Genomic DNA, 12,500 nt, shown 5'->3' with positions numbered 1-12,500 from the left:
ATGATCCATTATCCTTACCGCACAGTAATGCTCACAGACTGCACAGACCACGAAGGGGGCATTTAAGTCCGGACAAAGATGTCCTTGGTGACCTTGGGGACTCCGACATGGAGAGCATAGCCTCCATAACGAGCAGTGCCTTCAGTACGCAATCGGAACGACCACGTGGATCGAGGGGATTAATGTGAGTATAGTTCATTGATTATTAAAGGGAAACGAAACGTATACGAAACAAAACAGAACAAAACGAAATCAGGGAAAAGAAAAAGAAAACAAAAAAAAAAAAAAAGAAAAAAGTTTAGAAAAAGAAAGAAAATAGGAATATATGATATCACATCATCTCTCTGATGACATTTATATCATCGTCGCAATCGACTGTACAAAGCAAGCAAATTTCATAGTTCATATATATACATACACACATATATATATATATATATGTATGTATATATGTATAACTATTCCTGTTAAGGAGAAAAACGACCAACGACAGTTCCGACTCGCTTTTTTTTCTTTCTTTCATTTTTTCTTTTGTCTCTTTTCTTTTTTTTTTTTTTCTCTTCGACAAACTCTTCGAAATTTTCATATCTAATAAGGATCAATCGGAAACGTGTGAATTATTTTCTCTTTTTTTTTTTTTTTTCTTTCCATCACAACGTATTGAACGCTGCATGGAAAAATTCGATTATCACGACGGACGAAAGTTCTTCTTAATTGTCGAAAAGATATAGTCGAGGAAAAAAAAATTGAAAAGACAGATAAACAAGCGGAAAGGGGCGGAACGATCGGTGGTGTTTAGCCTATTATTATGCGATAGGAAAATCCCTGAATTAAATGGACATTGTCGTAAATGAATGGACACCCTATAGTCGCACTATACATCCTTCCTCGCTTGCTTCTTAGTTAAATAGTAATCCCATGCGCTCTCTACGATATATCTAATCTTAGTTTTACTAATAGGCTGCACCTCCTATGCACACTGTCAATGTCCATTTAATGATGCCCCATTCTGAGAAAACAGGGATCAAGTGCGTGGCGTTGGTCGAACGTGGCTAGGTACTACTAGGGACACGATTGGACGAGGGCGCGCGATAGAAAGCGAAAAGAAAGAAAAGAAAAGAAAAGAAAAGAAAAGGAAAGAAAAGAAACAAAAAGAAAAGAAGGAATTCGAGCGAACGAAAATGTAAATAAAATCGCAAATTCGTCGAAGGTATCGGATATAGGCGGGGGGGAGGGAGGGGAAGAAAAAAGAAATCGCAAAAAGTAAAAAGTAAACAAAAAAAGAATTACGAGATACGTCGTCCGGCGCCATTGTTTCACCCGGGTTAAAAGAAGAAAGAAAACTCTCGTTCGATCGATCGCGAACGTGCGGTAGAGTGAAAGAGGAACAGGAGGAAAAGATAAAAGGAAAAAAGAAAAAAAAAGAGCAAAGAAAAGAAAGAAAGTACAAAAAAAAAAAAAGAAAAAGAAAAAGACAAAAAAAAATGGTTAATTATATGAAGAATGGGCTCACTATGGTAATGTTTCCGCAGGAGCGCTAAAACTCTCTATATGAAAAACATTGTTTGCAGACCAACAGTTAAAAACGTTTTAATACCCGGTGTCATATTCCCCTTGCCCCCGCCCCCTAGGCGCAATAGGCGCAGGCACAGACTTAGGGTTCCCTGCAGCGAATGTCACTGCCCCCCGAACATGAATCCCTCCAAGCCCAGGAGCAAAAACCCCTCGAAGCACAATCCTGTCCCACATCCCCTCGTACGGAGCAAGTCCGCAGTGGTACGCTCGTTGTACAGAAAGATGCGTACGCCGTTCACGAGATCGCAGACCGTCGACGAGAACATGCTGAGATATTACAGTCCGGAGACCAGCGAGTACAGCGTCTCCGAGGGTTACATACTCAAGCCGGAAGAGCTCACCGGTAGCTCGAAGAATCGTATACCGGAGATATACGTCGAGGACTGCCTGCAGGTCGACTTCAACGATCGTTTCGTCGAGAAGTTTCGCGCCAACAACTCCTCCTCGTCGGCGTACCGCTTGGAGTCCGGTTTGCGTAGACGCTCGCGTAGCTGGCAGGATCGTACTAGCACAACGAGCGCCGTAAAGTCGAGGCCGCGAAGCGCCAAGATCACGAGACTACTCCAACAATCACCGTTTCTCTTAACCTCGAGCGTTTTAGCCCACCAACAGCCAAAGCAACAGCAACGACAGCAGCAGCAGCAGCAGCAACAGCAGCAGCAGCAGCAGCAGCAGCTAGCCACTGCCGCCGCCACCGCCGTCGCAGTTGATAATAAAAGTCACGACATTAGGAACGTAGATTTTAGCTTACGCCCGCGTAGGTCTTTTTTGTTTTCCAAGGCTAGAAGCTTCGATTACGATGTGATACATGATCCGTTCAGCGATCGATTTGGTACCACTAGGCTACGGGACACCGGCCTGTTGTCGCGCCGAGCCAAGAGTTTCGAGTACGAGACCATTTCAAGCAACATATTCAGCGACGACAGTCTCAGAACGGCGAGGAGGAAGTTGAAGAGAAATCTTTCTCTGAGCGACGCCGGTTACGGCGACAAGATACCGGCGTTGGGGGATCAGAGCAAGTCCTACTACGATTCGAACGGCGACGATAAGCCGCCAAAGAGTTTGCTGAACAAGGAGCCCAATTACGATTACCTCACGAGCCAAGATCACAAGCCTTTTTACGGTTACGATTCGGAGCTCAGCGCGGGCGAGACAGAGATTTACGTGCCGAGCTTCGATAAACGGACGACGAGCATAATCGAGGACTATCATCACCATCGACCTTACCCACCCCTAGATCCGCGCCGTCTTACCACCGCCACGACGCTCACCGACGACCTTAGATCCACCTTCGGCCGCGAGGACACTACCAAGAGGAAATACGTCGAGTCCTCTTCTTATCAGGATCACGACGCCACCACCTTCAACGCGCACATATCCGCCGAGAAGAGAACGAAGAATCTCGACAATCCGGACCTCTGCGATCCTTTGAACGATCACGTTTATTGCAGCATCGACGAGACAGTATCATCCTCGGACAATTGTTACAACGCAACCAGAAGCGACGACGAGTACGAGCAAGCGAGGAGGCTCGCTATGATTTCTTCTCTTCCGCCACGTAGACGAACAAAAAGTACCGACTCCTATCTCGAGGACGATTACGAACGTTACGAAAATTGGGACGTCGATTACGACGACGAGGACGAGGGTTTCATCGATCGTCGAAATCACGAGGACTACGACGACGAGGACGAGGACCTCGACGAGGACGTCGAACGATACGGTTACGAGAACGGGGACGATATGACCGGGACTGCGACTACGACGAATACGACGATGACGGGGACTACGACGACGATGACGACGACGAACTTGCGTAACAACGATCGCTCGATTTATAATCGTCGTCATCAAGACGATTACTATCGGGACGAACATCCACGACGTACAGCCGCTTCGAGGAACGCACAGTTTGACGATGGTACTCTAATCGTCGACGACTATTACAACGGGTATCGTAGCGCCGACGACTACGATTATCACCGTACGATAACGCACACCCCGAGTGGCCTCGAGAACGATAAGAGTTACAACGTCAATACATTCCCACGAAGGCGTAGGAGAAGAAGCAGACGAGGTAGCAGAGGCGATAACAGCAACGTCGTCTCCTACGAGAACGTAAGACCTTCGAACGTACGGGACGTCCCATTGTCGAGGAAGGACAGCCTGGCCGTACCGAGTTTTTTCGAGAGCAAGAGAATGATGATCCAACGCGCGGAGTCCACGCCGGTGTTGCATTCCGACGAGGATCCAACGGCGTGTTCCGCGGCTATGGATGCCAGAAACAGACGTCTTTATCGCAGGAGACGTAACAGCAGTTGTCCCGAGACGAAGGGTTACATCCGTACGAGCGAGACCTTCCTCAGGCGTGGAAGTTGCAAGGACGAGGAGAGAAGGTCGAACTTTATGCTGGACTCCGAGGAGGAGTTTGGCTCGATGGAGACGGTCGTCGGTGCCGATTACTTTAGACGGAAAAACGAGTTGGACCCTCGTGACGATGGTGGTGGTGGTGGTGGTGGTGGTGGTGGTGGTGGTGGTGGTGGTGGTGGTGGGGGTGGTGGTAGTGGTGGTGGTGGTGGTGCTGTTGGTGGTGGTGGTAGTAGAGGTGGTGGTGTAGTCCTTGTAGGCGAAGACCGATTAGGATCGGGTAGATCAGATTACTACGACGACGAGCCGCCGGTAGACTCCTCGAGGTACGATCTCCTGCCGGATTACGAGTGTCGCGAATGTAACGAGGCTGCCGCCGCTCGCGAATTCGTTAGGTCAGGGTCGCTACGTTCCTCGAACACGCACGAGTCGCGTTATCAGAATTGGTCGTCCTCGACGCGCGGTAGTATTAGACGAAAGAGTAGCTGTCCGGAGTGCCGTGAGCTGGCGCTGTCCTCTTCCGGTGCCGATTTAGCCGGCGTTGGTAGGTCGCGTAGGAGCGATGAGAGGAGGTCGTTAGTCGAGGCGAGGCAGAGGTATCGTAGGCGAAACAGCAGCTGCCCCGAGGCTAGGGAACTCGAGCTTATAGAGAAGAGGCAGCAACAGCCGCAGCAGGACGGCAGGCACCAGTCGCGTCAGCCTTCGGCGATGCAGTCGATGCAGACCCAACACCGCCAGCAGCAACAGCAACAACAGCCGAGTAGTAAGAGGAACGTGGCGATAAGCGACACCCTCGAGTACTACGAGTACTCGATGGAGAGCGAGAGCCAGTGCAGCGAGAACTGCGGATTTGGCCCGTGCGATCCGCGTAGGCCCCGTAACCGAGCACCCCGCCCCGGTAACGCTAATTCAAGTCTCTTTGATTCCCAAACCGCTACCTCCGACACTGCTAAAAACTACCACCCACGGGCCGACGATCATCAACACGAAAACCCACGTACGATCGCGAAACCGACATCGACGCAACAACAACAACAACACCAACAACAACAACAATATCAACATCAATATCAACAACAACAACAACAACATCAACAACAACATCAACAACAACATCAACAACAACATCAACAACGACAACAACAACTACAACAACAACAACTACAACTACAACAACAACAACATCATCATCAACAACCACATCATCGACATCATCAACATCGCCAAACGAACCACGAACCACGATCGTCGTCGTCGTCGTCGCCGCCGCTGCCGCCGCCGCCGCCGCCACTCCCGCACCCGCACCCGCCGCCGTCGTTGTCGTCGTCGTCGTCGTGTCAATACTGCGCCCTCCCTCCTCCTTCTATTCATAATAAAAACGCCGCCGCTAATAATTATTATCCCAATCGTCGCGACCACGACGGTGAATTCCCAACGTCCCATCGGCGTACCCATCGGAAAATAATATCTTATAACGACGCCGGCGGCGACGCCGACGGTACCGTCGACGGTCACTCGGCGACGACCGTCATCATCAACGATGGTGACGTTCTCGACGGTGATGTTGATCATCGACGACGACGTTACGACGACGACGACCCGCGGGATCGTCGCTCCTCCTCCATGCCCGAAAACAGCGAGTACTCCGGCCAGTCGAGCTCCTACGAGAAGCCAACGAGGCATCAGACGACCGACAATGGCCACGACGAACAACATACCGGAAAACGGGGCCAATTTACTAGGAGTCTCAGTAACACGGACGCACCACCGGACGAAAAAGTCGGTGAGTTTTTCTTTTTCTCTTTTGCTCTTTCTTTTTTTCCTTCTTTCTATATTTCTTTCTTTCTTTTACATCTATACTCCATTTTCTTTTCGTTGCTATTATTATTATTATTATTATTATTATTATTATTATTATTGTTGTTGTTGTTATTGTTATTGTTATCATCCTAATATATATATTTTTTTCTTTTTTTTTTTCCTAAATGTCGAATCCCAAATTCCATGATCCTTTGAGAAAGGCTTCTCTTCTAAATCGTTTACAGTTTCAGCTGGATCTATCTCATCGGTCGAAGAACCGCGAACGTGACTCTTCTTCCCTTCTATATACACACATACATACATACATTCATACATACGTACATATATATATATATCATCATGCGGACTTTGCTTGGAGAGAGCTTAGTCACGAATTCTATTTCCCTCTCTCTCTCTCTCTCTCTCTCTCTCTCTCTCTCTCTCTCTCTCTCTCTCTTTCTCTTGATACATTTCATCGATCGCAATAAAAGATGGAAGGAGAAGATGCTACGTTCCTAGCAGTCCTTTGACTGTATAACCCTCTCTCTCTCTCTCTCTTTGATTTTGGCCATCGCCCAAAATTACCCTTCCAAGGCCTCCCAAAGGCCTACCATTCGAAAAAAAGAGAATTTTTCAACGATGACTCATTTTTCTTCTCTTTTTTCCTTTTTTTTTTTTGTTCTTTTAATCCTACCTCTTTCCTCTTCATTTTTTTCTCTTCTCTCAACGTAGATCGAAGCTAATTGATTATAATACGAATGGCGTCAATATAATAAATATTTATTATTGATATAATGTAATAATTATTCCATAATTGATTGTCATAAGGAAATTTTGTACAGTTCATCTTAATGGGTTCGTAGTAAAATTTTGCATTATTATTCATAATTTTATTATTATTATTATTATTATTATTATTATTATTATTATTATTATTATTATTATTATTATTATTATTATTGTTATTGTTATTGTTATTATTGTTATTGTTATTTTATTTTTTCTCTTTTTTTCAGCAGCAACGAGAACAATTAATTATTAATGCCGTCTAATTACTTATACGTTATACAAAATCATGCCTATGCATCCCGGTAGTATTAATTTATGGTATGTTTAATTCGTTAAAAAAAAAAAAAAAAAAGAGGAAGAAATACAAGTAAAATTTTTTTTTCTTCAGCTACATCAATAATAATTAATTATTGAGCAGCATATAATTTGCCTTAAGATACCTTTTAATTATTTACGATTACGTTATACGATAATTCGATGTGTGTATATATATATATATATATATATATATATATATATCAACATATAGTGTAATCATTCGTTTTTAAAATTCACAGTAACAGCGTCATTCATCGATGATTACCAAGACAGACGAAGTGTTAAAAATGATCAGACCTTTCTTCGATTTTTGTAGAAAAACAAAAATCTCTCAGATTCATCCATCTCCTTCTTCTCCTCTTCCTCCTTCTTCATAATGATCGAAAAAAAGAAGACAATAGCAAAGTATTAAGACGCGACATTAGATTTCTTTTTTATAGTTAAACAATATTAATTGCTCTATACCTAGTTAAAGATTACTCGTACACTTTTCATTTGTCGTTAAAACCCTTTAAATCTCTATTTTCATCGATCTCATGCAATTCTTCGATATATTTCAATTAACACTTCAACGTTAAGAAATGAATATCTCTTACAATGAAACAGGAAAAAGACGAACAATTTTTCTTTGCAAGAAATAATTTTCAAGAATAAGAAGAAATTGATATACTACGGCTTAGCATTAACTCGCGATAATAATTTTACAATTGATTGTTAAATAATTAAACAAAATTATTCACGAATTAATTAATTAGAAAAAATTAATTAGAAAAAAAAAACAATTAACAAATTCATTGACAAATTCCCAGTAACAGTATCGCTAATCGATGCTCGCCATGTTGCTCGGACGCGTTGAACGTGATTCTTCGTTTCCTCGATTTTTTAAGAAAGAAAAAAAAGAATCAGATCAAAGTTCCAGATTCATCCTGCTCCACTTCCTCTTTTCTTCTTCTTTGAAACGATCCAAGGGGGGTGTAGATGGGGATGGGAGATGTGGATGGGAATGGGAGTGAAAATAGGGGTGGGATGGGGGTAAGGGAAGGGGATAGCTAAATATAAAAAAAGATTACAATATGGGGAACGATTCTTCACAGATGGTAGCTTGAGCGACACCGCCGTGAGTTTACACGTGGATGATGCCTCGAGGAGGGGTCGTAAGAGTTCACCGGGTAGTAAAAGCGGAAGCGGAAGTAGCAGCGGCGGCGGAAGCGCCGTACAGTATCAGGCCGGTCTTGGAAAGAAGAGTAACAGCACGAGTCAGCTATCCGCGACAGGTAACACATCGTCACGCTGTCCATTATCTCTCTTTCTCTCTCTCTCTCTCTCTTTCTCTTTCTCTTTCTCTCTCTCTTTCTCTTTCTCTCTCTCTCTCTCTCTCTGTCTCTCTCTGTCTCTGTCTCTCTCTCTCTCTCTCTCTCTCTCTCTCTCTCTCTCTCTCTCTCTCTATTTGTCGATATTATATACGTTAAAAAGTTATATACGATACGGCAAATATTATTACAAAAGTAATAACGCGGTGCCTTTGACATTCCGCCCAGTTCACTTTTCGTTAAAAAAAAAAAAAAAAAAAAAAAGAAAAAAAAGGAAAGAAAAAAGAAAGATAAAAAAAAGGAAAGAAAGAACAAAAGAAAGAATAAAAAAGAAAGAACGAAAGAATTATCGGAAGAAAGTATAACACGAGGAAAGAATGAAAGGAAAAAAAAAAAAAAGAATGAACAAAGAAGGAAATAAAAAAGATGAAATATACAAACATCCCGTTGAGAAAGCGAAGCGCGACTTTCGTCCTATTTACCTATACAAATTTCGGAAGATCTTTCGTACTATTTTCCTATCTTTATATTCTTCTTCTTCTTCTTTTTTTTTTTCTTTTTTTTTTTTTTACTTCTTAATCGCCTATTCCACTTATAATACTTGTACGAATATATACACCGAGTATGATACTTCCACTACGTACATATATATATATCTATATATATATATATATATATATATATATATATATATATGCATAAATAACGTACATTGTATGTATATATTTGTATATCCGCACATATATAGAATACTTTTATACGTGATATAGAACATAGATATCACCTGTTTGTTATCCTTGCGTTTATCTGTACTCTCTCTTTTCTTTTTTACATATGTATATATATATATATAATATATAATAATATATTATATATTATATATAATATATTATATATTATAATATATTATATATTATAATATATTATATATTATAATATATTATACATATATATTATATATTTCTTAGTATACTTTCATGTCGTATACAGCAGTCCCTTGAATATTAGAATTACGCATATAGTATATAGGATTCATTATTAGTGTGTAGGTAGAGACGGTGTGCTCTCGCTATATCAATCGGGAATATGTCCTTTCAGCAGATATGTATGTCGTTCGCGAACCTCGTCATTTCGTATACAACGACCTTATACCTGTATCTCTTTCCCTCTCCCTCTCTCTCTCTCTCTCTCTCTCTCTCTCTCTCTCTCTCTCTCTCTATCTATCTATCTATCTATCTATCTATCTATCTATCTATCTATCTATATTTCGTTCTTTCTTCATCTCATTATCTCTCTCTTTCTCTTTCTTTCTTTTTTTCTCTCTCTCTCTCTCTCTCTCTTTCTCTTTTTCTCTGTCTTTCTATCTCTTCCTCCATTCGTCGAAAAAGCGTTTCGATCGAAAAAATCAAAGAGAACAAAAAATCAAAAAAGAAGGAAAAAATAAATGAAAAAGACAAAGAAATGGAAAATAACGAGAGTACCCAAAAAAAAATAAAAAGAAAATCAAAAAAAAGAATATATATATACGAAACTAAAGAAGACCATCATATCTAGAGCACACCGTAGCCGTAGTACCAAAAGAAAGAAAAAAATGAAAAAAAATATACAAAAAAAAAAAAAAAAACAAAAAAAAACCCACTCAACGGGCCACTAACTACATTCTAATCGTATTCTTGTTTTCTCCGCCATCCCTCCTCATCTCTATCCGCCTCTCTTCGACATGAACACATTCACACTTTACTTCTACCGAACCAACCAACCATCTCTCTCGACGCTGGGGGCCCATTAACGTCATCGATCTGTATCCACCTGCACGACATTTCATCGTGATATGGCCGATCGTCGATCCACCTTCGCGATCGCGTCACGGAAAACACTCGCACACACGCACGCACACACACATACATATACGTTATTACATCAACATGTCGACAATAATTAAACCAACAACAAATTAAACTGCCACGTGGACATATTGTATATACATATATACACATATATATATATATGTCTATGTATATATATACATATGTCTTTACACACACACACATACACACACATATATATGTATATATACTAATCAATCTTGCTCTAATCACTCCCATACTACTCTTCATAAAATGAATCCATCGAAAACAACCACATCAACAACATCAACAACTACAACAACGATGACAAAAAATATATGAAACACAAACACTGTCCACTACGTCGGTAACAATTATAACAACAACAAATAAAACAACAACATCAACAACAACAACGACCACAACGACACAACTATCAACAACAAACAACATCGACTACGATAACGACTCTACAACAACAAATTCAACAACTACAACAACTACGACAAATCGTGTCACGCGTCACGCAAAAAAACCATAACATGCCACGTGCATCTGTTGGTGGTACATGCGTGGGCGAGGAAGGACGGAAACGACGGCTTGGATTTGGGAAGAAGGGGAAGTCGTCCTTTACAGTTCACAGGAGCGAGGAAGTCCTACCGGAGGACACGGCCAGCGGTAGGAGCGGAAGGCAAGCGAGCTCCGCGAGCAGCGATGGCGAGGGAAGCGGCGACGGGGACAGGTCCGTCCATCGTCCCATTAAACCGTACTTTATCTCCTTTTTTTATTATTCTTGTTAATCTCTTCTACTACCTCATCTTCTATTTTCTTCTTTCTTCTTCTTCTTCTTTCTTCTTCTTTCTTCTTCTTCTTTCTTCTTTCTTCTTCTTTCTTCTTCTTTCTTCTTCTTCTTCTTCTTCTTCTTTCTTCTTTTTCTATTATTACTAATACTACTACTACTACTACTACTACTACTACTACTACTACTACTACTACTACTACTACTACTACTACTACTACTACTACTACTTTTACTCATACTACTAGTATTATATTCTCATTATTTTTCTTTATACTATTGCTATCTCTATCTTATCCCATTTTATATCACAAATCCAATTAACCATCTTCCGTAATTTCTGATCGTTTGCTTCTTCTTTATCTCTATCTCTATCTCTATCTCTCTCTTTCTTTCTCTTTATCGATCCATCATCCATCCATCCATCCATCCATCCATCCGTCTGTCTGTCTGTCCATCTATCTATCTATCTATCTATCTATCTATCTATCTATCTATCTATCTATCTATCTATCTATCTATCTATCTATCTATCTATCTATCCATCTGTCTATCTATCTATCTATCTATCTATCTATCTATCTATCTATCTATCTATCTATCTATCTATCTATCTATCTATCTATCTATCTATCTATCTATCTATCTATCTATCTATCTATCTGTCTATCTATCTATCTTTATCTATCTTTTTTATTTTGCTTTTATATATTTTTTTCTTTCTTTAGTTTTCTGTTCTCTCTCTCTCTCTCTCTCTCTCTCTATATATATATATATATATATATATATATATATATCTTTTTCTCTTTCTCTCCACACGACCTATTTTTTGTTTCTTCTTCTTTTTTCGTTTTTTTTTCTTCATCTTCTAGCCTATTTTATCGTATTCCCATTAATAATCCCATTTAATTGCTCGCGTGCGGGAGCAACGAACGTAGGACGATTCGTGGACGATATAATATAATCGATCGATCGATCTCGTTTTATCTATCAATATTCTGTCTATCTATCTATCTGTCTATCTATCTATCTATCTGTCTGTCTGTCTGTCTGTCTGTCTGTCTGTCTGTCTGTCTGTCTGTCTGTCTGTCTGTCGTCTGTCTGTCTGTCTATCGATAACACACTATCTATCGATATCTATTCTCTATCCCTTTTCGATGAAACCATTCCCCTTCTCGAAAAGAAACTGGACGAGATTGTTCGCCGTGCCGTACGCCCCGCGTTCGTTCGAACTTAATTCCTCAAACGAGGTGGCTTGTCTTTCCCCCTTTTTGTTTGGATAAAATGAAAGAAACAAGAAGAAACAAAATATAATCAAAAGAAAATATTGAATATTGAAGATATGAAAATATTTTAAAAAACAAACAAAATTCAATCTTGTTCTCTCTAATTAAGAGGGAATAAGAAAAATATTGTGTAACGTTGGCCATTCGCACGGTGATTTATTTTTATTATGGTGGCTACAATTTTTGTATATTTATATATGTATACATATATATATATATGTTTATTTATATTTATTTAAGAATAAAATATATGTGCGTGTGCGCGCGCGTATGTGTGTATGTGTGTGTGTATTTCTTTATATATGCTATATTTTGTTTATTCAAAATTAATAGTAGTATTAATACTACCACAAGATTCACTGTGCAATGGCCAATAATTATACAATTTATTTCATAATAGGGTTAATAC

At 40.5% G+C, this 12,500-nt stretch overlaps 1 protein-coding gene across 26 annotated transcripts in view; it reads left to right on the top strand.

Moving 5' to 3' along the window:
- Positions 1-12,500, top strand: part of LOC122638198 (regulating synaptic membrane exocytosis protein 2-like) — an 89,695-nt gene that overhangs the window by 63,461 nt on the left and 13,734 nt on the right. For 19 of the 26 annotated variants that reach the window (XM_043831005.1, XM_043831007.1, XM_043831014.1 and 16 more), the window contains 3 exons: positions 1-184; positions 2,418-5,725; positions 7,944-8,123. The exon at positions 1-184 is cut by the window's left edge and continues 54 nt beyond it. In XM_043831005.1, coding sequence (XP_043686940.1) covers positions 1-184; positions 2,418-5,725; positions 7,944-8,123 — 3,672 coding nt within the window. Of the gene's footprint in view, positions 185-2,417; positions 5,827-5,871; positions 6,070-7,943; positions 8,124-10,567; positions 10,773-12,500 lie in introns of those variants that run through there. The other 7 variants (XM_043831010.1, XM_043831022.1, XM_043831016.1 and 4 more) reach the window with 5 other exon arrangements.

This window comes from Vespula pensylvanica, chromosome 2 (genome assembly GCF_014466175.1).
Source record: "Vespula pensylvanica isolate Volc-1 chromosome 2, ASM1446617v1, whole genome shotgun sequence".
Lineage (NCBI taxonomy): Eukaryota > Metazoa > Arthropoda > Insecta > Hymenoptera > Vespidae > Vespula > Vespula pensylvanica.
Note: the sequence above shows the minus strand (reverse complement) of the source record. Positions and strands in the feature narration are given on the sequence as shown.